This window comes from Gymnoscopelus microlampas (assembly GCF_963454915.1).
Source record: "Gymnoscopelus microlampas genome assembly, chromosome: 24".
NCBI lineage: Eukaryota > Metazoa > Chordata > Actinopteri > Myctophiformes > Myctophidae > Gymnoscopelus > Gymnoscopelus microlampas.
Window position 1 is genome coordinate 9120809 of NC_139961.1, and position 25905 is coordinate 9146713.

General features: G+C 39.6%; 1 protein-coding gene across 5 annotated transcripts in view; it reads right to left on the reverse strand.

The window, feature by feature from the left end:
- Positions 1–394: 394 nt before the first annotated feature.
- Positions 395–25905, reverse strand: part of LOC311040340 (titin-like) — a 42375-nt gene continuing 16864 nt past the window's right edge. Inside the window, exons 10-16 of one of the 5 annotated variants that reach the window (XM_084050560.1) lie at positions 20602–20675; positions 20312–20486; positions 5591–5664; positions 4897–5074; positions 4068–4145; positions 2079–2153; positions 395–633 (exon numbers count right to left, since the gene is read on the reverse strand). In XM_084050560.1, coding sequence (XP_083906686.1) covers positions 557–633; positions 2079–2153; positions 4068–4145; positions 4897–5074; positions 5591–5664; positions 20312–20486; positions 20602–20675 — 731 coding nt within the window. In that variant the 3' untranslated portion in view covers positions 395–556. Of the gene's footprint in view, positions 634–2078; positions 2154–4067; positions 4146–4896; positions 5096–5513; positions 5665–18197; positions 18437–18945; positions 19024–19977; positions 20056–20311; positions 20487–20601; positions 20676–25905 lie in introns of those variants that run through there. The other 4 variants (XM_084050562.1, XR_014600257.1, XM_084050561.1 and 1 more) reach the window with 4 other exon arrangements.

The following is a 25905-nucleotide window of genomic DNA, read 5'->3' on the forward strand; positions in this document are numbered from 1 at the left end:
TTACAAACATTAGAAACATTAATGTACAAGTTCTGACAAAGGACATTTTTTAATGTTAAAGCTACAAGGATGTATGCACCTTGATTAATAAAATGCTATTTAAAAACATCTGTGTGTAAATACAACATATAACGTATATAAAGCAGCTAGAGGTGTTCTCCTGACCATACTCTTCCTTGCAGATTGTAGCTTTAAAGGAGGAGTTCACCCAAAAAAAATGACTTATTTTCTATCAATTGCACACCCTATGAAGCCTTGAATCCATGGATTCTTTTTTGTTTTTGTCGCATTCCTAAGCTAATAATGTGATTCCCGTCTCCTACCGGCTAATGTATCCGGTAGGAGACACAAAGTAGATTATTTGTGTCTCCTACCGGAAATACACACGGTCATCAAATAATTGTCTTAGGAATGCCACAAAAACAAAAATAAATCCATGAAATCAAGGCTTCATGGGGTGTGTAATTTTTTGGGTGAACTCATTTTTTTGGGTCAACTCCTCCTTTAATGACTTTGGAAACAATTGTAACCGATTTGAAAACTGAAAATGAAGCTATTAACGGATATATTGTTGCTGTTGTTCTTGTTGCTGCTGCTGGTGTTGATCGGTCCGATCCATCCGGAACCCCTCCTCTGCAAATGAACAGATAGATAGATGAATGAATGCAGTGGAGTGCACAGACATATTTGAGGGGCAGGTGCTCATGTAAATTATGCTTTTTTTGTTTACTTGGTCTGCTCTTTTTTCCCTCTATACCTCTTTGCCAAAAATAGCCGATCTACAAGCCCACAACGCCTCGCAGCGCGAGGCGTTGTGGGCTTGTAGATCTGCTATTTTTGTCTGAAGTTCTCCTCAGAAAAGGGATGCTAGGTTTCGAGTGGTTATGGCAAAAAGAAAAATCATATCACATAAAGATTTGGCGGACCCCCTGTAGTAACTCTGAGGACCCCCTAGGGGTCCCAGACCCCCTGTTGAAGACCCCTGCTGTAAAAAGGGCACTTCTGGTCAAGAGGGCAAAGGGCAGGAGCTCTAGCACCACCTAGAGTCTATCTGTGCACGTCCCTGAATGAATGAATGAATGAAAGACAGTTGGACAGACAGACAGAAGGATGCATGGACAGACAGACAGACAACATACAGTATATTTGGGACAGTTGACACAATACAGAATACTTCTGTTGGTATCAGTGTTGATTTTGACAGCACATTTTGATTTAGTCTTTTGAATAAAATTCCATTTAGTTTTAGTCTATTTTAGTCACCTGAAATGTTTTGGTTTTTGTCTAGCTTTAGTCGACTAAATATAGAGCTGATTTAGTCGACTAAAATGTATTTTGGCGGGCCTTGATGGCGTCGTAATGGCTCATGTTACACTTGGTTGCATCGTTGTGAGCTTGTAGATCTGCTATTTTCAGAGCGCAACACCCGAGCGCAACCAAACATGAAATGACTTTTAGTTCTACTGGATCTCTTCTCCACTAGACCCTCCCTAGCATTTTAGTCTAGTTTTTATTTGTTCACAAAATTGTCAACATATTTAGTCTTAGTTTTAGTCATCATAGCTTCGTTTTTATCTAGTTTTTCTTTAGTTTTCGTCAGTGAAAAAAGGTAGTCGACGAACATTTTTCGCCATAGTTTTAGTCAATGAAATCAACACTGGTTGGTATAATGTGTCAGCTATAAATATGTGAAAAGAGAATTGTGTATACAGTAGTTCTCCCATAATGTTAAAAGTCACTCATAAATAAGTTGTTTTCTATTATCTTATCATGTCCTATCTTACCCCATTACTGTACCATACCATACCAATACACCTTATCTTAACTCAATTAAGACCTGGAACGCATCTGTGTCACTTTAGATTTCTTTGGCTATTCAAAAATAGCAGATCTACAAGCTCATAGCGCGGCACTCGGTGCCGCGCTATGAGCTTGTAGATCTGCTATTTTCGAAAAATCTTGAATAAATATTTTCCAGATTTTTTTTCCAAAAAAACTGTTAGGATTTTTAAGAATCGCCTCAGGTCTTGGGTTAAAAAATGGGTTAAAAAAGAAAAAAACTTCCTCTGTTTGCTTACCCTCCATCTTTCTCTGCCTCCTCCGTCGTCTGGCTCGGCCACAGCAGCAGATGGTGATGAGGGTTAGAAGCAGAGCTGTGGGGAGGAAGCAGCTCATCAGCAAACACAAATCACCTCTACAGCAGACCTCGAAAATAACACATCTCTACAAGATCACAGCACCTCACATTGCAACGTGTTGTGACTAGGGTTGCCAGATCTGCTAATTATAATTCTCCCCGCAAGATTTTGTTTGAAAATAGCAGATCTACAAGCTCACAACGCGTCACGACGCGTTGTGAGCTTGTAGATCTGCTATTTTCAAACAGCTGATGTATATGTTAAAGTGCTCATGTGGCCCATTGTCGCTTCTTTCGGGCTGGTTTTCCTGGGCCTGGTTGCTTGTTTCTCTCATAGAATCTGGCAACACTGGTTGTGACCTTGCTTGACAAATGAGACTTGCTTGACAAATGATGCAACATCCTGGGGACAGTTTTTTTTTTCCATCATGTCAAATGTCAGATTTTGTCACTATAGCACTAACTTGAGAGTGAGCATTATGTTTACAATGTAACTTGGAACATAGACATGAAACCTAGCATGCGTCAACAAATAAACATCCTTTCGCTTTAGCATTTTTTGAAAGCACATCACTATGACTTACATCACATTTGAACCAAATGAACACAGGAAGAGCCTAATCACCCTGTTCATCGGTAATGTTTTTTATTTGTCGTATGTACTCTATGGACCCTATGGTGTGTCTGGAATAAAGTTTGAATTGAATTGAATATCAGAGAAAACGCAGCAAGACACTTAAAGGAGGAGTTCACCCCAAAAAATGATTTATTTTCTATCAATTGGACACCCCATGAAGCCTTGAATTCATGGATTTATTTTGTTTTTTGTGGCATTCCTAAGCCAATAATTTGATGCCCGGGTGTATTTCCGGTATAGGAGACACAAAGAGTCTACTTTGTGTCTCCTATACCGGATACATTAGCCGGTAGGAGACAGGAATCAAATGATTAGCTTAGGAATGCGACAAAAACACAAATAAACAAGGCTTCATGGTGTATGCAATTGATAGAAAATAAGTCATTTTTTTGGGTGAACTACTCCTTTAACCCCTATCTGCTCCCCGGGCGCTGTATTAATATAATAGCAGCCACTTCTCCTAATAGTTAGGATGGGTAAGTACAGAGGATAAATTCTACATTATGTGCAAATTGTACTGTGGCAAATACACACACAACTACGGGGGACACAATTGTCATTATGACGCTAACACTGTCACGGTCAGGGATTCAATTTGGCTGGCTGTCTACAGGCCAAATGATACTTCATTGAATCATTGTACGTCTGCGTCACTTGCTGAAAAGCAGTGGTGGGAGAAGTACTCAAATGTTTTACTTCAGTAAAAGTATCAATACTGCAATGTAAAAGTATTCCGTTACAAGTAGTCCAGAATTCAACATTTACTTGAGTAGAAGTACAAAAGTATTGGCATCAAAATGTACTTAAAGTACCAAAAGTAAAAGTAATAAAATGTTTGAAAATAGCCTATGTATAAAATAGGGCTATAGTAGTTAATGTATGTTTCCTAATACCATAATATCATCATTTATAAGTAACAAATAACTAAAGTCTTCAAATAATTGTAGTGGAGTAAAAGCACAATATTTGCCTCTGAGATGTAGTGGGGTAGAAGTAAAAGCAGTGAAATTAGAAATACTCAAGTAAAGTGCAAATACCTCAAAATTGTAAAAAAAAAAGTACAGTATTTAAGTACATTTATTTAGTTACACCACTGCTACAGGCCAATTGGTACTTCATTGTACAGTACATCTGTGTCACTGTTCTTTTCCGTGATCAACGCTTGTATGTCAAAATGTCTGTCAAAGCATAAACTGGCCATTGGTAGACTACAGTTCTATGCCCTTAATTGAACAATATAGGGAATAACGTAGTTGTAGATGTGTTATATGAGATCGTAAATAGCAAACAAACCTATTCCACATGCAAAGATGCCCACCACCAGCCAGAAGTCCAAGCCCAACAACTTCTCGGGGAAAAAGGACCCTTGTTCTGTGACAGGGAGAGAGGAGGGGGCAGGTGAGTGAATGGTTGTATTTTAGGCTGTGAACACGTGCATTTGATTACACTATATAGTACAGAAACATTTATGATGACTGGTGTCCTTCGGCTCTGAGGCGAGGCCGTGTTCAATCACCACTTCAGGGGTGATGCAACTTTGATGATGGAGAGGGCCACTATATTTCCACACTCACTCCAGAGGGACACATTGCATATACTGTCGGGCCATTCTATGTCACATAAAAGTAGCAAAAATAACCGATCTACAAGCTCAAAACTGCGACGCTTTTTGAGCTTGTAGATCTGCTATTTCTGCTATTTTTGAATTGGAATCCAGATTTTTCTTTTGCTTTTTTTTTCATTGGAATCCTTAAAAGTAACATTATTATTTAATTTCAAATGCATTTAGTTATACTTATGTTAACTTTATGAACTTAAATACAAATACATTGGACATAAAAAAGACAATAGAATTGTAATACTAGTCATTAAGCTACTAATCTAAACTGAAGTAATTAAAGTGGGTCATGTTTGCGTGTTTGGAATTGTAACAGCTGAAATCAACAATATATGATATCAGTATTCCCATATTAGCCTGTGGGCCGCATTAAGTGAGGGTGGGGGCCCCGGGCCGCCAGTTGCCCATGGATGGTTTATAAGATAAGTAAGATAACACTAACAATGTAAAACAACAACACAGTTTAGATCACTAGTATGAGGGCAATAAAATATGAAGGTTTACCTGGGGAGTCACGTTTGGTGCAGCTTGGTTTGAGGGTGTCGCTGGTCGCTGAGCCACCGGAGTTGAACACAGTGCAGGTGAAAGTGCTCTCAGTTGTCACGGGTCTGGTCAGATTCATCTGGGTCTCTTTAACGACATCCGTCCCATTCTCACTCCATTTAAAGGAAAGGCCCTGGGGCTGGAGTTTACACACATTACACTCACGTACATTAACCCATTAAGACGTGGAACTGTCATTTTTAGATTTGAGTTAAAAAGCATTATTTTACACTTTCAAAAATAGCAGATCTACAAGCTCGTAGCGCGGCACCGAGTGCCGCGCTACGAGCTTGTAGATCTGCCATTTTTGAAAAATCGTGAAAATGTGTGCAAATCTTTGAATATATATATTTTTTAAAGCGAACATTTTTAACTCAAATCTTTGCTTCTTGGGGGGTCCCTGGAACAAAATATTTTGATGGGCCAAATACATATCATTTTGGGGGTCCGTCCTTGACATGAAAAAGATTGAGCACCACTGATGTAGAAACATACGTTTTTCAGAATACTGTTGAGATTTAGGAGACATGTAGAATCGGCTTCAGGTCTCAATGGGTTAAAATTTAACCCATTGAGACCTGAAGCCGATTAAATAGACTAGATACATTGTCTCATCAGAAAGATAGAGATGGATGGATGGATGGATATTTCTCACCTGTGGAACATTGCAGCTGAAGGTGACATTCTTGGTGGTACAAGCATGGCTTACTGAAGGCTTCGGGATCTTGTCTGATTAGATTAAATGAGATTATTACATTACATTCTCACGGGGTATCTAAACTACAGGTTAATAGAACATGACTAATTCATCAGTGTGCAAAACAAAATTAGTCGTGCGCGCACGCGCGCACACACACACACACACACACACACACACACACACACACACACACACACACACACACACACACACACAAACTAGATCCTTTGAATGACTTTCATAGTTAGAATAAACAAATCATCTCTTAAATAAAAACTAAAACATACTAGCTGCATTTTGTGACAGCAAGTTGTATGGTTGGGTTTGTGCAAATAAAAACACTATGAAGATGTGAAATGTCTAACTGTTTGTAGTTCATAAAATGTTTGATCCAAGGTGGGACTTTAATATTTTCAGGATGGATATTGCATTTCAATTTAAAGGAGGGAAAAACGGAATAGCAAATTTACAGGTAGCCTACACAAATGATTTAAATATAATATTCTGAAGTTGAATAGGATGTGTGCACTGCATATTAGGCAAAAATAACCATTAGGGTAGCTGAAAGTAATCGGACTACATTATCACCTTCGAGCGCTCCTGTGGAATATTTTACGGAACGACTTCAGGCCGATAAGCACGTAAAATGTTACGGTTTGCATTTAAAAAAAGAAAACTTTGCATGCAAGACTGTTCCTGCCATGAGTGTAGTAGGCCTGCAACAAACCTACACGTAGGTTTTGACTTGAGGTTAGTCATCTAACCTGTTATTTCGTACATCCTGTCAAGAGCCTCCCACAGAGCCTCGCTGTTGAAAACCACAATGTACTAAGAGGCCACATGCAGGGTTGTCGTGCGCACACATTTTGTGGGGCATGGGCTCAAGCTTAAAGGGATAGTTCACCCCCAAAATGACTTTTTTTCCATCGATTAGTCACCCCATGGAGACTTGAATTCACAGATATTTTCTTTGTTTTTGTCGCTTTCCTAAGCCAATAATTTGATGACAGGCAGTGGTTCCGGTAGGAGACACAAAGAGTCTCCTTTGTGTCTCCTACAGGAACCGCTGCCCACATTTTGTGAGAGAAATAAGCAACCAGGTCTAAGAAAACAAGCCCAAAAGAAGCAACTTCGGCCACATGAGCACTTTAAACCGATATGCATCGGCTATTTGAAAATAGCAGATCTACAAGCTCACAACATTTTGAGATGCGACGTGTTGTGAGCTTGTAGATCGGCTATTTTCAAAAACTCTTGCAATAAAATGTGGAATATTTGGAATTCAAATTAAAAACTAGCAAAATCCGCACTTGCCGATCTGCTATTTATGCTTTTGTGTGACGCTGTAATATGATCAAGTAGGGCATTAATTTACGAAAAAAAAACACAAAAAGTTCAAATATGGAGATAATAGGTTTCTGCCTGACAACAACGATATTATGTTCACACGGGCCAGCTGCTACATCAGGGGTCTTCAACGTTTTTCAGACCAAGGACCCCTTAGCTGAGAGAGAGATGAAGCAGCCCCCCCCCCCCCCCCCCCCACTACTTATTGTATAAAATTGTGTTGCAGACAAAAAGATTTAGAAGATAGTTAACCTTTTAAATCCTCAATATTTAGTCAACTTGACCGTTAGGCTCTGTGCTTGGTCTGCTCTTTTTCCCTCTACACACCAACTCTCCGAAAATAGCCGATCTACAAGCTCACAACGCCTCGCAGCGCGAGGCGTTGTCAGCTTGTAGATCGGCTATTTTCGGGCGAATGTTTCCCATCGCACAAAGTTTTTGCCGGACCCCCCTGTAGTAACTCTGAGGACCCCCTTAAGGGTTCCCGGACCCCCTGTTGAAGACCCCTCTGCTACCAGTATAACAACTTCCCTTGATGCGATTCTAGAGCAGCAGACATAATGTAAAGCCCCCTGAAACTGTGGTTTCAGAACATCCTGTTTCTCATCATGTTCTGTATCATTGTTGTTTTACGCTGCATATCGTCGCGGAAACCTTTCATGTCCAAAACGTAACTTGTCAGGAAATGGAAAAAAAGAGGTTGCAATGACTCCAAATGCAGTTATTATTCAACCTTACTTTTCATTGGTTACTGTACATATTTATAAAAACCCAAAGACAGACTTTTCAACCTGGTGTTCTTATTTTGGGCATGTCATCATAGGGGAAGATTTTCCCAATATAGGGCATTATTGTATGGGTGATAAAAGAGGAGGTAGTACCATTTTCCTGTTAGACAGACGACCCCCCCATTTTTTGTACATATGTTGTTTTGTTTTTTTAATGCACCTTTGTTTTGTTTGTACATATAGTGTTATTTTCTCTGTATTTTGTGTTGATATTTGAACTGTTTGGTTGCTACTATATATGTCTATATGAACTGAATACCAAGGACCTCAATGGTCCTTTTTTGGACGGACCTTTTAAACAAAGTATTATACATGTAATTGTGATGTTTAAATCTTTTGCCTAATAAAATATTCAATCAATGTTTAATCAATCAAACAACTATTGAACTAAAGTTAGATTTTCACAAACATCACACTGAGAGGACAATAAACCACACACAATATATTCACACTTTAAACATACTCCATTATTATACTGTAGGCTAAATTTAAGTGACCAGGGTCAAGGAGGTGAAAAGGTTGTATTTTGTCTTTCATTTGAGATACAGGTGTTTGGCTCTTCCGTGTTTATGCTGCTTTTTTATTTTTTATTGTTTGGCTACGGTGTTGCAACTTTTACAGAAACAACACTTTGCCTCACTCTGTACAGACAGACACATGTCGAAAATAACACTGGTGACTGGTCACCCAAAGGTGAGCCCGAGTTAAATGACCATTTTAGTTTATAATAATAACTAATATAAAACCGATGTAAAACAACACAGAATGACATTTAGATCACACATTTGTACATTGCATAGTTGAATGCTTACCTGGGGGCTGGCCTTTATTGGTGCAGCTTGGTTTAAAGGGGTCGCTGGTCTCGCTGTCACCGGGGTTGGACACAGTGCAGGTGAAAGTGCTCTCAGTGTCCACAGGTCTGGTCACATTCATCTGGTTCACGTCAGGAACTTCCTTTCCATTCTCACTCCATGTAAAGGAAAGGCCCTGTGGCTGGAGTTTACACATACATGAAAAACACATACATCAAGTCCATTAGATGTGTTACGAGTGAATTAGGCAGGTAGAAAGATGTTTCTTTTATTTACTTTGTTTTATGTTTCTCACCTGTGGAACATTGCAGCTCAAGGTGACAGTCTTGGCGGAACAAACACGGTTCACAGAAGGCTTTGGGACCTTTTCTGGTTGGATTATATGATATTACATTAGATTACATTGCATTACATTACTTTAGATTATATTAGATAAGATTATCTAAAATCGCATTAGATTACATTACATTAGATTACATAAAAGTTTATGATAATACATTCAATGTGGTTAGATTACACTAGATTAACTCTCAAATTCTCACAGACTGTCTTAAAAACAAGCTAATATAACATGACTAATTTAACAGAACAAAACAGATGATCACACACACACACACACACACACACACACACACACACACACACACACACACACACACACACACACACGGGGGGGGGGGGGGGGGGGGGGGGGGGGATCAGTTTCATGGGGGGGAAGGATATCCCCCCCACTTTTGGAAACCTCCGACATCTACACTTCATGGAGTACATTTTGTGTACCGAATTAACCAAATTAATGTAACAAAAACACCCAAAAAGGTGACAAACCCGGTAAAAAAAAACGTGTTGAGACATACCAGTGACACATAATGTCCAACTTTTTTTCCCCGCTGAGTTGCCATCAACATTGAACACCTCTGCTATGTAATTTCCTGAACTGGTTTTCTGCAAGTTTCTCAGTTTTAAGGAGCCAGATTGATCGATATCCTCTGCTTTCCCTTTGGAGAATCTCCCTCCCTTCCTATTGACTAAGACTGTGTCATAGTGTTTCCATACTAGTTGAACATCTAGGGTGAGCTCTCCTAGAGGCAGTGTGTAGGATGATCCCTCTGCTTTACTGTGGTCACACACCTCCTGACCTAGGAGGTGAGAGGAGAGGAGAGGAGCTTATTAGTATATATCATTTATACACACACACACACACACACACACACACACACACACACGGTTTAATACATTTTCAGGAATTTAAGCTACTATCCCGGGATATTAACCTTGCTCGCATACAGTCAAAACACATTGGTAATAATTATTACACAATTAAGGTTGTTACACACCGGGGCGATTCTTTCGTGCGAATAATGTGTTTTTTTTTAAAACCTTATAAAGTCAATGGCTCCGTACATGGAGCGAAAAAGCAAAAAAGCGAAGCGAAAAAGCGTCTTTTAATTATTCGGAACGAGTCCGAATTTTGCGTATATTCGCATATTCGCCCGGTGTGTAACCACCTTTACAGTAATATAAGGAGAAATATGCATAAGCCTATGGGTTCCCAACCTGACCATGTATTATGTGGTGGTATTAAAACATTATTAGAGCAAAAGAACACCCATTTATGTCAATTAACATTAGAATGGACATAATGAAAACTGTACATGCAGGTTTATGTTCACTATTAGGTATGAGCCTGTGACTCCTGTGATGAATATGAAATGTATTGAAACAGCCTCATGGAAAATATGACAATTCTTCATTATTGTATAAACAAACAAACTTCAATAAAGAAAGTCTACTGTGCCTCTTGACGCATAGAGAATACTCATGCCATACGATTCACAGTCTTAGTCGTGCTTATTGATGAACTAGATATATTTAAAAAATGAGTCTGCACACTGGGTCACTAGTTCCATGTTGGTAATACAAATTAAGACATGTTTTGGAGCATGACCCATTTAGTAGACTTTGATGTTGGCTTCTGCCCTGCACCTGTCACGTACAATTTTGGATGTGCGCACTTTTTCCACTTGTTTACTAGATTATATTATTACCCGTGTTCTTGTTTGGCTATCATAACCACACAACATTGAACCTGTTGGACCCGAACAGGGATGCTATAGGATTCAATTGGCCTATTTTCTACTTTGTCGCGGTGTCGTGTGAAAATATCCGATGTGTTACGATATTGTACATTTTAGCTATTTCTGAAAATAGCTAAAATAATAAAGAAAGAAAGAAAGAATTGACAATTCTGAAAAGTTGTGTCTATAATGACATGGGCAATATAAGGATGCCATGTGAAAACTGTTAAAAACAGGGAGCAGACACATACAGGAATGGAGTCCACTGATTTTGTCTTTCATGGACTATGGTCAGCTCACGCGAACATACTGTAGCCGATACGCTTCCAGGGGCTCCTCAGCAAAAGTATGCTGTAGTAAATACAGCATTAAAATAATTTTAACTCCTTTTTTTATACTTTGGCTATTCAAAAGCAGAGCTTGTAGATCTGCCATTTTTGAGAATTTGTGCAAATCTTTCAATATAGACTATATATTTGAAAGCAATTTTTTTTTAACTCAAATCTTTGCTTCTGGGGTTCCCTGGAACTGAATATTTTGAGATGGGGGTCCGTGGCTAAATAATACATATCATTTTGAAATTAAAAAGCTTGCAGTACTAACATAAGTTTTTCAGAAAACTGTTAGGATTTAGAAGACATTTGTAGAATCGGCCTCAGGTCTTACTGCGGGTCTGAGGAACACTTCTTATAGGATTATTATTCCTCCTGAGATCATTTTACATCATCTGCTCTTGGTGGTAGCTATAGGGCTGTCACGATTATGACATTTTACTTGACGATTAATTGTCATACAAATAATTGCGATTAACAATTGAATTGTTTCTTAAGTTGCACCCGGGCAAATATGACAAGAACTTAAATTCACAAAGACATGACTATATGTCATGTCTATAAATAGTCAAAATACGCCATATTTAATATTGTATACTCAAAATGTGTGGAAAAAAGCTGATATACAAGCTCTCAACGTGTCCATGGCGATTGTTGTGAGCTTGTAGATCTGCTATTTCCCCATTTTTGGAAAATCTTTCAAAATGTATGAACCTTTCTCGACATGGAAACGATCATGACGATTATGCAAAATCACAAATAATTGCGAGTAGGCGATAATGTAATAAACATTTGTAGTTGATACCTCTGCACAAGCACGTCAGTTTGATCGCGTGAGAAATTATGTTTCTGGGACTTTATTTCTATGAAGAGTTCAGAAAAAGAACAAACATCTAATAGACGTCTAATAGTAAAATATATCACTGGCTGTGGGCCCAGCCACGGGCCCTTGACTGCGCTGTGCTCGCCGATTCACCTGTTCCAACAAAATATCGCATGTAAGCCACAAGCGCTGCATTCTAAGTGTTTGTGTGAAATAGAATTAAGTGCTTGAAATGACTGACGTGAGAAATTTAAAGTTACAGATTAATAGACAGTGGAAAGCCAAGCATTTCAACTGACAATTAATGTTTCATCTGTGATTCCTTATGACAATTGCTCAGTTCAAGGTTTAGATCCGTGCTTCAAAACTAACACCTACACCTGACTCAAATCAACCGAATCATCCAAATAAATAATGAATACTGTAACAAAGTAAGTAACAGACCTAACAACAGACTAACAGACAGTACATTAACAGGTAGTGAGTGAGTGTCAGTTACCTGTGGAGATGATGAAGCAGAAACACAGCAAAAGGAGTAGTTTTGTCGACACACACACCTTCATCCTCTCCATCAGCTTCATCTTCTACTACTGACAGACGACAGTAGACGCGCCGTGTCGTCTTCTCGAGGTTGTTTCCTGTGTGTGTGTGTGTGTGTGTGTGTGTGTGTGTGTGTGTGTGTGTGTGTGTGTGTGTGTGTGTGTGTGTGTGTCAACCACGTATGTTCCTGTGTGTGTATGTGTGTGTACGACAACCACACACAGGTTCCTGTGTGTGTGTTTCAGAGGAAGTGGTCCAGTCAAGAAGTGAAAGCCTCTCAAACACTTACAATCTCTGCGTCGACTGGCTATACATAACCAGCAGATAAATATAAAAGTATGATGAATATGTCTTCATGAATTGAATACACATGCAGGACCACAATGGAAACAAGCACTCGGGTAGAAACCTCTATACAGTATATCCAAAACTGTTACTTTTCAGGATTCAAATGAATAAATATCGAGTAGAAGTAGCAGATCTACCAGCTCGAAACGTGTCGCTTGTAGATCTGCTACTTTTGATGCTTTTGTGTGACGTTGTAGTATGATCAAGTAGGACGTTACTTTACAAAAAAACACTAGAAGATGGAGATTTCTGCGGTTTCTGCCCGAGTCTGACAGCAATGACATATATACTCACGGGCAGTGGTGGAAAGTAACTAAGTACATTTACCTAAGTACTGTACTTAAGTACAATTTTGAGGTATTTGTACTTTACTTGAGTATTTCCAATTTCCAATACTTTTACTTCTACTCCACTACATCTCAGAGGCAAATATTGTACTTTTACTCCACTACAATAATTTGAAAACTTTAGTTAGTTACTTTTCAGATATAAACTATGATATAATGAAGCATACATTAACCACTTTAGCCCTATTTTATACATAGGCTATTTGAAAATAGCAGATCTACAAGCTCACAACGCGTCGCATCGCGACGCGTTGTGAGCTTGTAGATCGGCTATTTTCAAATATTTAGTACTTTTACTTTTGGTACTTTAAGTACATTTTGATGCCAATACTTTTGTACTTTTACTCAAGTCAATTTTTAATTCTGGACTTTTACTTGTAACAGAATATTTTTATATTGCAGTATTGGTACTTTTACTTAAGTAAAGAATTTGAGTACTTTTTCCACCACTGCTCACGGGGGCTGCAAAAAGAAAGCCATCAAGTCCACCATGGAGGCTGCAGAGAGAGTCTTCAGAGTGGCTTTGGATCAGGAGGAGAGATCAGTGGGCCGATGCTGCTGGGACACAGGCCAGGTCCTGATCAACTCTGGCTGTGGGTCAGAGTATGTTAATACCAGTGCTGGAAAAAGTACTCAAATTCTTTACTTAAGTAAAAGTACCAATACTGCAATATAAAAATACTCTGTTACAAGTAAAAGTCCAGAATTAAAAATTGACTTGAGTAAAAGTACAAAAGTATTGGCATCAAAATGTACTTAAAGTACCAAAAGTAAAAGTACTAAATATTTGAAAATAGCAGATCTACAAGCTCACAACGCGTCGCATCGCGACGCGTTGTGAGCTTGTAGATCGGCTATTTTCAAATAGCCTATGTATTAAATAGGGTTAAAGTGGTTAATGTATGTTTTATAATATCATAATTTATATCTGAATAGTAACTAGTAACTAAAGCTTTCAAATAATTGTAGTGGAGTAAAAGTACAATATTTGCCTCTGAGATGTAGTGGAGTAGAAAAAAAAGTATTGGAAATTGGAAATACTCAAGTAAAGTACAAATACCTCAAAATCGTACTTAAGTACAGTACTTAAGTAAATGTACTTCGTTACTTTCCACCACTGGTTAATACAATATAACTTATACAAGTGGGGTAGTTGTATTTAGTCTCCCTGCTCTTCTACCGAGACATTTAAATCGTGTCAAAGGTCATGTCTCACCTAGAAACAGGATCTGACACAAATTTTGACCTTAAGGTCAAGATTCAACGTATCCCCTGAGCAAGCAGGCAGGCTCTATTACTGTAGCTCAATGGTAGGGAATTTCAGAGCTTGCACAGGAAACCGGGTTCAAATCCGGTCAGAAGAGGGAAATTACATAGTGTAGCTTTAACTATGGAGTATGCACTGTGTTCATATAGGGTAGATATTATACATACAATAATGTGGGGGGCATGCCTCTGCTTCTACTTCTTTTGTTTTGTTTTTTACTCATTGTTTTGTTTCCACTATACTTTATCTTGTCCAGTACATCTCCTAGGTTCAGTATACAGACCACAGACTAGTTTTGTTTTTAAAGTGAAACGAACTACTGTACACACTACTGTTTATTCATGGCAACCATTGTTCTTGATCTATGACTGCCACCTGCTGGATGAAAACATAGGCGGATTAGGAAGAAACGGGCCCCTGGGCCGAGACACGCAAAAGGCCCCCCCGCCCCCTTCCGTGGGTGCACGCGCGCGCAGCGCGCGTGCACGCACCCACCCCCGTGCGCGCGAAGCGCGCGCGCGAAATTTTTGCGGTTAAATCTCGGTTAATAATGGAAATTAATAGGGTTTTTTTTCGGTTAAAAACGTCTGTGCACGGCGGCAGATAGGCTAATATAATGCATGTTTTATCTATAACTTAAATACAAAGAAATTGTTCGGTTATATTGCGGTTAATAAGGGAAATTATTAGTTTTTTTTAATGTTAAAATTGTTAAAAAAATATGTTAACATTTTTTTTTATATATATAAAAAAAAAGGCTCAAGCTCAGGGGCCCCCCTAGCTCAGGGGCCCCTGGGCCTGGGCCCAGTCGGCCCGTTGGGTAATCCTCCTCTGGATGAAAAGAGTCTCATATCTGTCATAGTATATTAGGCCAGGGGTCTAAAACGTTTTTCGGGCAAAGGACCCCTTAACTGATGAGAGAGAGACGAAGCAGGAACCCTCACATATGTGTTGCATATTCAACTTTTTTTTTTAAGCCTTTCATGCAACTTGATAAGAGGCTTTTCATGCTAGCTCCCCATATTTGGCTGATTTATCTAATCAATGTCTGTTGACAAGTTGAGAGATTTGGGACAATCTTCCTGTTGGCCATAACAGAATAGACATCGCAAATATATCTGGTCAGGAATAGCTCTCATCCAGACAGAGGTGGAGGTGCTGGTAAGAAAGATAATGTACATGAAGACAAAAAAAATCCCACTTGCTTCTCTCAGGAACAGACCGCACACTCCAAAGATGATGGAGTGGACTCACTTATAATGCTTCATTCTTTTATTTTAACGTGTTGTTGCAAAATAAAATTAAAAAATAAAGCATTAAGTGACTCATGTCCATCATCTTTGGAGTGTACGGTCCCTTCCTGAGAGAAGCGAGAGGGAGTTTTTTTTGTCTTCATGTACAAATATAATCTGAATTCATAATCACAAATTGTGTTAACCTTCACCAGCACGAAAATCACACCCGAAATTACATTACCGGACAAATCCCAGTAGCTAATATCCCATCTAGATAGGGCTACTATGAAATTATAGTGAAACCATGTACACAATAATAACTCAAACACAAACATTTTTAAAAGAGATTTTTTGTTTTGTTGCATTTAATTCTGCTTGATTTCGATAGCTACAAACATACAAAGAGAGATACCGGCCAGCGGGAAATCGAACCGAGGACACACTGAAGTAGTGTGTGTGTGCCAATCAGGGGTGGAAAAAGTACTAAAATGTTTTACTTAAGTCAAAGTATCAGTACCGCAATGTAGAAACACTCGGTTACAAGTAAAAGACCGGTAATTCGAATTTACTTTAGAAAAAGTACAAAAGCATTGGCATCAAAATATACTTATAGTACCAAAAGTAAAAGTACTCATTATGCAGAATGGCCCATTTCACAAGTTATCATTATGTCTAAAATGTATTAAAAAAACGTTTGAAAATAGGAGATCTACAAGCTCACAACACATCCCATCGCGACGTGTTGTGAGCTTGTAGATCTGTACATAGGGCTGACGTGGTTAATGTATGTTTTGTAATAATTATCAAAATCTATAAAGTAACTGGTAGACTAACTAAAGTTTTCAAATAATTGCAGAGGAGTAAAAGTACAATATTTGCCTCTGAGATTTAGTGGAGTAGAAGTGAAAGTATAGAAAAAAGTTGAAAAGCCTTTATTGATGTGGCTAGTTCATAATAGAGGTTGTTAAAAACTGGGATAACCCACGCGTAGCGGCCAGCACGGCCTTCTGCAGGGTATGAAAAAAAAGGATAGAACATTGGAAATACTCCAGTAATGCAAAAGTACCTAAACATTTTACTTAAGTACAGTACTTAAGGGCATTTACTTTCCACTACTTTCCACCACTACACTCCCCCATTTACAAACACTGTATCAGAAAGTAATGTACAAGTTCTGAGAAAGGATATTGTTTTATGTTAAAGGAGAAATCCGGTCATTTTAAGTGTTATGTTTGATGTGTGTCAAATCACTTACCAACGTATAAATGAAAATCGCGTAAATCCACAGAGCCCCCTATCGACCCCCACCGTTGTCATTGTAGGAGGATATAGAATAGCCCAAATTCGCCTATTTTAACCAATGCAAAGTCTGTTTTTTTGCTTCTAGTACTCATTGTTGAGTCCCATGATAATGTAACAGGCGCTAAAACTCCCGACAAGCTAACGGCTAATAACAAACGAGCTAACGCTGGGGCTGCTTATCTCTCTGAATGGCAGCCCCAGGTTGCCAGGTCGGGAGAGAAACCAGCAACCAGCATTAGCTCGTTCTGTTATTAGCCGTTAGCTTGTCGGGAGTTTTAGCGCCTGTTACATTATCATGGGACTCAACAATGAGTACTAGAAGCAAAAAAACAGACTTTGCATTGGTTAAAATAGGCGAATTTGGGCTATTCTATATCCTCCTACAATGACAACGGTGGGGGTCGATAGGGGGCTCTGTGGATTTACGCGATTTTCATTTATACGTTGGTAAGTGATTTGACACACATCAAACATAACACTTAAAATGACCGGATTTCTCCTTTAAAGCTGCAGATTAACTTGAATGAATAAAATGCTATTTTAAACAATCTGTGTGTAAATACAACATAACTAGCATATCTGCAGTAGCTATAGAGGTGTTCTCCTGACCCTGCTCTTCCTTATGTCCACCTTGGTGTCGGGGTAGGACACCTGGTCGACAATGTCAAGGAGAGCGCTGCGCTTAGAAAGCTGCAGCTCGTCTGGTGTTCAACCGCCCTGAGTTCTCCCACATAACTATCCTTCTCCGTTCTCTACACTGGCTCCGCGTAGCGGCTCGCATCCAGTTTAAGACCTTGGTGCTATAGGGCAGTGAAAGGAACAGCTCCTTCTTACCTCTCGGCTATGGTCGAGGCTTACACCCCTGCTCGACCACTTCGGTCTACCACCTCGGGGCGACTGGTTGCCTCGTCGCTCAGTGGTCCTTCTGGCCGATCTACACGGTCACAGCTTTTTTCTGTTCTGGCCCCACAGTGGTGGAATGAACTCCCCACTGATGTCAGGACAGCAGAGTCACTGCCCATCTTTCGCCGCAGGCTGAAAACCCACCTCTTCAGGAAACTCTACCCTGACCCTTCCTCTTAGCCTTGCCTACTTGTTGTCAATTATTTGTACGAGCTCTTGTTTTATTGGATCCTGTTTATTCGATACACTTATTTGTTTTTAGCTCTTGCTCATTTGATTTTCCTATTTGTCTAATCTGGTTAAGAAAGTAGGTAAAGAAGAGAATGCACTTAAGACTTCTGGTTTTTAGTAGTTTTGTTCCCTACATATGTTAAATGCACTTACTGTAAGTCGCTTTTGGCTTTTGGATAAAAGCGTCTGCTTTTATGAGAGAGAGAACAATCAAACAAAAATATATACAGTATATTATACATAATAGCATATCCAGCTGGTACAGTGTGTACATGAGACATACGCTGCATGAACATAGCAGGTATCTAGAAATTATAGATGCAAATAGAGTACCAGCGCATTGTACGTGAGATTAAAGTGTAAAGACATACAGTATCAGCTCATTGTTGTTGTTGTTGTTGCTGCTGCTTCTGTTGATTGATCGGATTCAAACGAAGCCCTCCCTTCTCTGCAAGTAAGAATGCATGAACAGATGGATGGATGGATCAATTGATGGATGACAGACAAAAAGACAGACAGACAGACAGACAGACAGACAGACAGACAGACAGACAATGCATAAGTGGGACGGTTGTAGCTCCAAACGGAACCTCTCCCTCCGCTACCGCTCCTAGACGAGGTTCCACGCAGCTCGTGCCTTTTGAGCAGGACATTTTCGAACATCTTCTACAATTCATGATTCTTACCCTTTTCCGCACATTGTATCCAAAAAGTAAAGGTTTTCTGCACTGCTCTCAGATGTTTTAACTCTCTAAATCTTAACTGACGGGTTGAAACAAGCGTTTAAATCGCTTAAAATGTCAGCCGGTGGCCACGTTTTCCCAATGCAATCTTACGGGAGCAGTAGCTACTGCGCATGCGGACGGGGGTTGAATGGCCACAGTGTGAAACAAGTGTACTTAGTTACTTTACACCACTGCTTATGTCAGCTTGTCTCAAAAGCCCGTGTTTGCTTACCTATCGGCGTCTTCCTCTTTCGGCGCCTGGCTCGGCTACAGCAGCAGATGGTGATGATGATGAGGGTTAGCAGCAGAGCTGAAGGGAGGAAGCAGCGCGTCAACAAACACATCTCTGTCTATTCACTGTTTTTCATGTCAAGGACCCCCACATTAATATGTATTTGGCCCGCACGGGCCCCCCATCTGAAAAGAGTTTGTGTCAGGGACCCCCATACAAGATTTGTGTTGTGAAAAAGTGTGTCAATAATCTTCACATTTTTGTAAGATGTTTTGAAAATAGATCTACAAGCTCACAATGCGTTGCATCGCAGTGTGTCGCGAGCTTGTCGATTGGCTATTTTCAAATGCGACAAAAACAAAAGAAGTCTCCATAGGGTGTGTAATTGATAGAAAATAAGTAATTGTTTGGGTGAACTATCCCTTTAACAACCACAGCATAGAGTACAGAAGTCCTGACGTCACTCGTTCATCCCCTGGTTCGTAAAGTCATTTCTCTATGCAGAATAACATTGGGTCATCTTAGAATCGTCTCAAGAACTGTGGTCTCGGCGATATTGTCAGGGAGGAGGTTCTGTATCGTTTATGATAGTCAGTCACTTATATTTGATACAGTGTGTTTCTGGCGAAAATGTAACTAATTCGGCGGAAGTAACATTACCGTTGTCTCACCGTCAGTTGATGCTTCATATCCATATTTTTGGAACACAGTTCTTATTTGACGCAATATCAAAGACGTCTATGGGAATTCAGAACAGGGGTGGAAAACCGCGAACCAGGTAGGATGTGTAAATTACGTCAGACTTCGGTACTCTATATGCCAGGGACCAGCCCTGTGTGTAATGCAGTGCAGTCGGTGCTCTTATCTGGTGAGACCGGCCAGGGATTGAACACCAACCTCCATATCTCAGGCCGGACACTCTAACCACAAGGCAATGGAACTGATAACAAAGTAGGCTATGCATTTATGCCTTAATTCCTATGCAATTCAGGGAATAGGTGGGTTTTATGAGATAGCAAATGGCAAACAAACCTCCTCCAGATGCCAAGATGCCCACCATGGTCCAGAACTCAAAGCCAAACAAAGAAAGGGGGAAACTGGATTCTGGTTCTGTGGCAGGGACAGAGGAATGGAGGAGATGACTGCCTGGTTTTATTTCAGTCTATGAACCTGTGCATTAATAACACCACAGAAACATAGATAAATGGTGTCCTGTGGCTTTCAAGTGAGTTTCAAGTGAGTCCGATTTAAATCACCATTTAGGTTATAATGTAAATAAGGTAACATAATAATGTAAAACAACACAGCACAGAATAAAGCTTAGATCACAGTGAGGGTATTAAAGGTGAATGTTTAGGGAACTCACCCTTGGGGCAGTTTGGTGTGACGGGCAGGCTGGTCTCTGAGCCACCGGGTTTGGACACAGTGCAGGTGTAACTGGGCCCAGTGTCCAGTTTGTCCACAGGTTTGGTCAGAGTCCTCTGGGTCTCTTTAACGACATCCTTCCCATTCTCACTCCATTTAAAGGAAAGATCCTTTGGCTGAGGTTTATTCATAGATTAGATTAGATTAATAAACAGACAGACAGACAGACAGACAGACAGACAGACAGATATTTTATATCTGTGCTGGCAGTGTATCTTTTATGTTTCTCACCTGTGAAACATTGCAGGTCAAGGTGAAAGTCTTCTTCACACAGGCAAACGAAACTGAAGGCTTCGGAATCTTGTCTGATTAGATGAGATTACATTACATTACATTACATTAGAGAAACACTTTCACAGGCTAAACTAAAGGGTCATCCACACCAAGCACTATAACTATATCGGACTCTGCCATACTCTTGAGTTAGCCCATTAAGACCGGGAACGCTTTGGCTATTCAAAAATAACAGATATACAAGCTCATAGCGCTTGGAGAGCTTGGAGAACTGCTATCTTTTGAAAGAATCTTGAACATTTGTGCAAATCTTTAAATATATATCTTTTTTTCTCAAAATGTTGCTTCTGGGAGGCCCCTGGAACTAAATATTTTGAGATGGGGTCCTTGGCCAAATACATATAATGGTGGTCCATGACATGAAAATGTTTGAGAACCACTGATTATAGCAACCCTAACATTAACCCTAACTGTTAGGATTTAGAAGCAAAAGATTTGAGTTACAAATGTTCACTTTAAGAAATATATATTCAAAGATTTGCAAACATTTTCTGGATGTTTCCCAAACAATTGCAGATCTACAAGCTCATAGCATAGATAATAGAGTGTTTAAGTGGTTAATACTTTAACACCACTGGTTTAACATCATAATCACTAAAAGTGTATTTAGTGCATACTACACTAGAACAACACGTCATAGGGTATAGTCTGGGTCCAGCCCAACCGAAGAAACGTTGGCTGTACGGCTGTATGCATTGGGCTTAAGGGGGCCACATGATCCAATCAAGATTCACATTTTTCACATAAGGTACAAAACAAATGATCGCAATAAAGCACTGACGCACTCACTCACTCACTCGCTCGTCTGCTCACTCGTTCGTTTGCTTCGCTTCCTCACTCACTCACTCACTCACTCACTCACTCACACAGAGTCACACCCACAGACTCTGTGACGTACCAGTCACACAGAGATTCCAATATGTTCCGAGATCGTTCACAATTTGTCCATCAGCATTATACACCTCTGCTTTGTAAATCCCTGCACTAGTAGTCTTCTTCAAGTCTTTCAATATTAAGGAGCCAGATTGATCGATATCCTCTGCTCTCCCTTTGGAGAATCTCCCTCTCTTCCTATTGACTAAGACTGTGTCATCGTGTTTCCATTGCAGGTCATGATTTGTGGTGAAACCTCCCTTTTTCAGAGGCAGTGTGTAGGGTGATCCCTCTGGGGCACTGTGGTCACACACCTCCTGACCTATAGGAGAGGAGCGGAGAGGAGAGGAGAGTGTTGTGCAATATGTCTGTTCTATATTTAGCAGAGTTTGGTCATAGAACTGAATTTTAAGTGTGTGTGTGTGTGTGTGTGTGTGTGTGTGTGTGTGTGTGTGTGTGTGTGTGTGTGTGTGTGTGTGTGTGTGTGTGTGTGTGTTCTTCTTTTCCCAGATTTAATACTTCAAAGTTACAACAAGAATACCTATATACCTAACAGAATGCCTGAACACTCGGAAACACATAGGAAGTGTTGAATGAGGACTGCAGCATTACTCCATCTGAACACAAACTTTGATCAGTGTCGTCAGAGCTAACTGATGCAGATCAAAGATTGTGTTCGGCTGAAGTACTCTTTCAGCCTTTCCTCACTAAAACATTTGAAGTGAATTGAGATCACTGACACAAACACAATCTAGCAGTTACACTGTATGCCTGTAATCTCTGCAACCGTGTTACAGTGTATTCCTATATCTCATTTTGTGAAGTTGAATAAGGTGATTGTTGTGCATATTAGATTTTGTACTCAAAACAACCACTAATCAGACTATCATTTAGAGCAGTGGTTCTCAACCTGTGGGTCGAGACCCCCAGGGGGGTCCCCACATGATTTTTGGGGGGTCCCCAGATGACAGTGAAGTGACATTTTATGGACTTTTAAGACATTTTTAACCCAACAAATTTAAAGACATGAAAGAAAAGAAAAAGACTATTACTGCATCAAAAGTAATCAACAAACTATACTATAAAACATTGGCCAAATTGTCAAATTATATAAGAGAGGCAAATTGTGAAAATAACAGATCTACAAGCTCACAACGCCTCGCGTTGCGAGGCGTTGTGAGCTTGTAGATCGGCTATTTTCACATTATTTACCTGTGGAACGGAGTCAAACAAAATGGGGGGTCCCCAGTTCAAATATGATTATTTTGGGGGTCACGGCCTGAAAAGGTTGAGAGCCACTGATTTAGAGTGACTTAACTTAACAACCTCTGGCCAATAATCAGTTAAATGTTACAATTTAACATTTTGAACAGAAATTTCGGTATGCAAAGACAGTTTCTGCAATGTGCAGGCCTCTGATAAATCCATATAGTGTTTTGATATGAGGTTAGTGATCTTATCTATTACATCCTGTCAACAGCTTGACAGAGGCTAGTTGGTGAAACCACAACGCACTATACTTATACTGCACAGCACAGCACACTCAAAGTGATTGGCCCATAAGCCGATTTTAAGTAAAAATGTGTTTGTTTTCCGTTAATTAAAGTCAGTCTATAGGCTAAATGTTGTTTAAATTATTTCATTTTTTAAAATATATTTTCTGCCTTTATTGATAGTAGTAGTACCAGTGGAGATTGACAGGAAACAGGGAGTTATAGAGACGGGGAGTCTTTTGTGTTCTATAACAAAATACTAGAAAACATTACATCAGTGAGTGAGTGTCAGTTACCTGTGGAGATGATGAAGCAGAAACACAGCAAAAGGAGTAGTTTTGTCGACACACACACCTTCATCCTCTCCATCAGCTTCATCTTCTACTACTGACAGACGACAGTAGTCGCACCGTGCCGTCTTAGCAAGGTTTTTTTCTGTCTCTCTGTTTTTGTGCGTGTGCGTGTGCGTGTGGTTAGTGTAGTTCCTTTTCGCCATATGTGCAGTTATCGCTGATGAGACAAAAATACTTAAAATATTGCTGACAGCACTTGATCCAGTTTCACATACAGTATGATATGATTCACTGGGGTTCATATTCAAACCAGCACATTTTTGGTAAAAAAAAAATGCCATGTAAAAGTACTTGAATGATTTACATTTTAACATCAAAACCAATTGCTTCCATGCCGTCCCATGCATTTTGATACTTTTACTCAAGTAAAGAAATACTTTCTTTTCCACCGCTGATCCTTAGTTTCTGTTGTGTGTAAACTAAACAATTATAGCAAATCAAAGCAGAACTGTCCTCCAGTTGCTGTCATTAGAACAGAGGGCTCCCTGTGGCCCGTGATGCAGCATGGGACACAGAGCCTGCTTGCTTGCACAGGTGCACACCCTCAGCCTAACTTATGCTCCTTTGTGCAGAGGTGCACAGAGAACTCTTTTGGTTAAAATACGGGGCTTCTCGGCTAATACGGGACTGTTGGCAGCCCTAGGTGCCCATACGGATGTGTGAAAGTGTAGCGTAGGTGAAAGGCAACCAAACAAACTGTTGACAGTCGAAGAGAGAGAGAGAGCCTGCTTAAATACTCCAGTAACGAGTGGAGTCAGCTGTGTCTCGTCCCATAGACACACCCCTGGCAGGCTGGCCCTCTCCTCCTACATAGGACAGAAAAGAACAAATCATTATGGACCAAATTCAAAGTTTCAAACGGAACAAACAGATGAACACAGCCTAGAGTGGTCATCATCACACGTACACACTATGCACTCATATCATTATGCACTCACACGCAGGTGCGGGCACACACTATGGCACACTTTAAATTAAGACCCTGAGGCCGATTCTAAAAATGTTTTCTAAATCCTAACATTTTGAAAAAAAGATAAAAAATATTTTTTTCACGATTTCTCAAAAAATAGCAGATCTACAAGCTCATGGCGCGGCACTCGGTGCCGCACCATGAGCTTGTATATCTGCTATTTTTGAATAGCCAAAGAAATCTTAAGTGACACCAGGGCCGGACTGGGACCAAAATTCAGCCCTGGCATTTAGGTCCGGACCGATCTACCCGATCTACAAGCTTGTACAGTATATATTCACCACAGCGTATCCAAGGGTTAATGTGATCATGTGACTATGGCTTGTCTCTTTAGTGATGCTGCAGCTGTCATGGCTTCATATGGTAGATTGGTTTGGTAGCATCTTCATCAGTGTCGTATAAATTATTATTGTTACTATTTACATGTTATCTTTACTAATAATATGTTAGATTCCATATTAATGTGTATTATTCAGACATTTAAAATTTTGAAAAATTAAACAACCTTCCTATGAAAAGCAGTGATGGAAAAAGTACTGAAATGTTTTACTTAAGTAAAAGTATCAATACTGCAATGTAGAAGTACTCTGTTACAAGTAAAAGTCCGGAATTCAAAATTTACTTGAGTAAAAGAACAAAAGTATTGGTATCAAAATAATAATGTAATAATTTATATCTGCAAAGTAACTAGCAAGTAAAGTTTTCATATAATTGTAGTGGAGTAAAAGTGCAACATTTGCCTCTGAGATGTGGTGGAGTAGAAGTAAAAGTATAGACAATTGGAAATACTCCAGTAGACTAAAAGTACCTCAAATTTGTACTTAAATACAGTACTTGAGTAAATGTACTTAGTTACTTTACACCACTGATGAAAACTAATTTGGTGCCCTGCAGTGACTGAGGACCCCAGAAATGTAGAATTTAGCAGACGCTCTCATCACTACATCTGTACATCAAATGCAGAGAGACAGTGTAGTGCCTCAGTAAACTAGGATCAAATGTAAACAAAGAACCTAGTATCAGTCTAAACAATATACTATCAAAATAATAATCTGTACATTGAAACCATAGGATATCATGTAAACCAGTGGTTCTCAAAGTGGCGTGTTGTGAGCTTGTAGATCTGTGCATACTGTAGGGCTGAAGTGGTTAATGTATGTTTTGTAAAAATAATCAAAATCTACAAAGCAACTAGTAGGCTAACTAAAGTTTTCAAATAATTGCAGTGGAGTAAAGTACAATATTTGCCTCTGAGATGTAGTGGAGTAGAAGTAAAAGTATAGAAAACTTGCAACTAAAGGGAAAAAAAACAAGGCACTCTTCTGGTGAAAGAAGTTAAAAAGCCTTTATTGATGTGGCTAATAGAAGTTGTTAAAATCATCACTCATCATGATTTGTGTGCATGGGGATCTCATCTTAAACAAGCTCAGTGCTTAATGAGTCTCCCAGTTTAGTAGACCTTGTATTGTGAATTTGTACTTCCATGTACTGATATGTTCTCATGTCTTACTAAATAAAGTACATCAATCAATCAAAAACGGGGATAACCCAT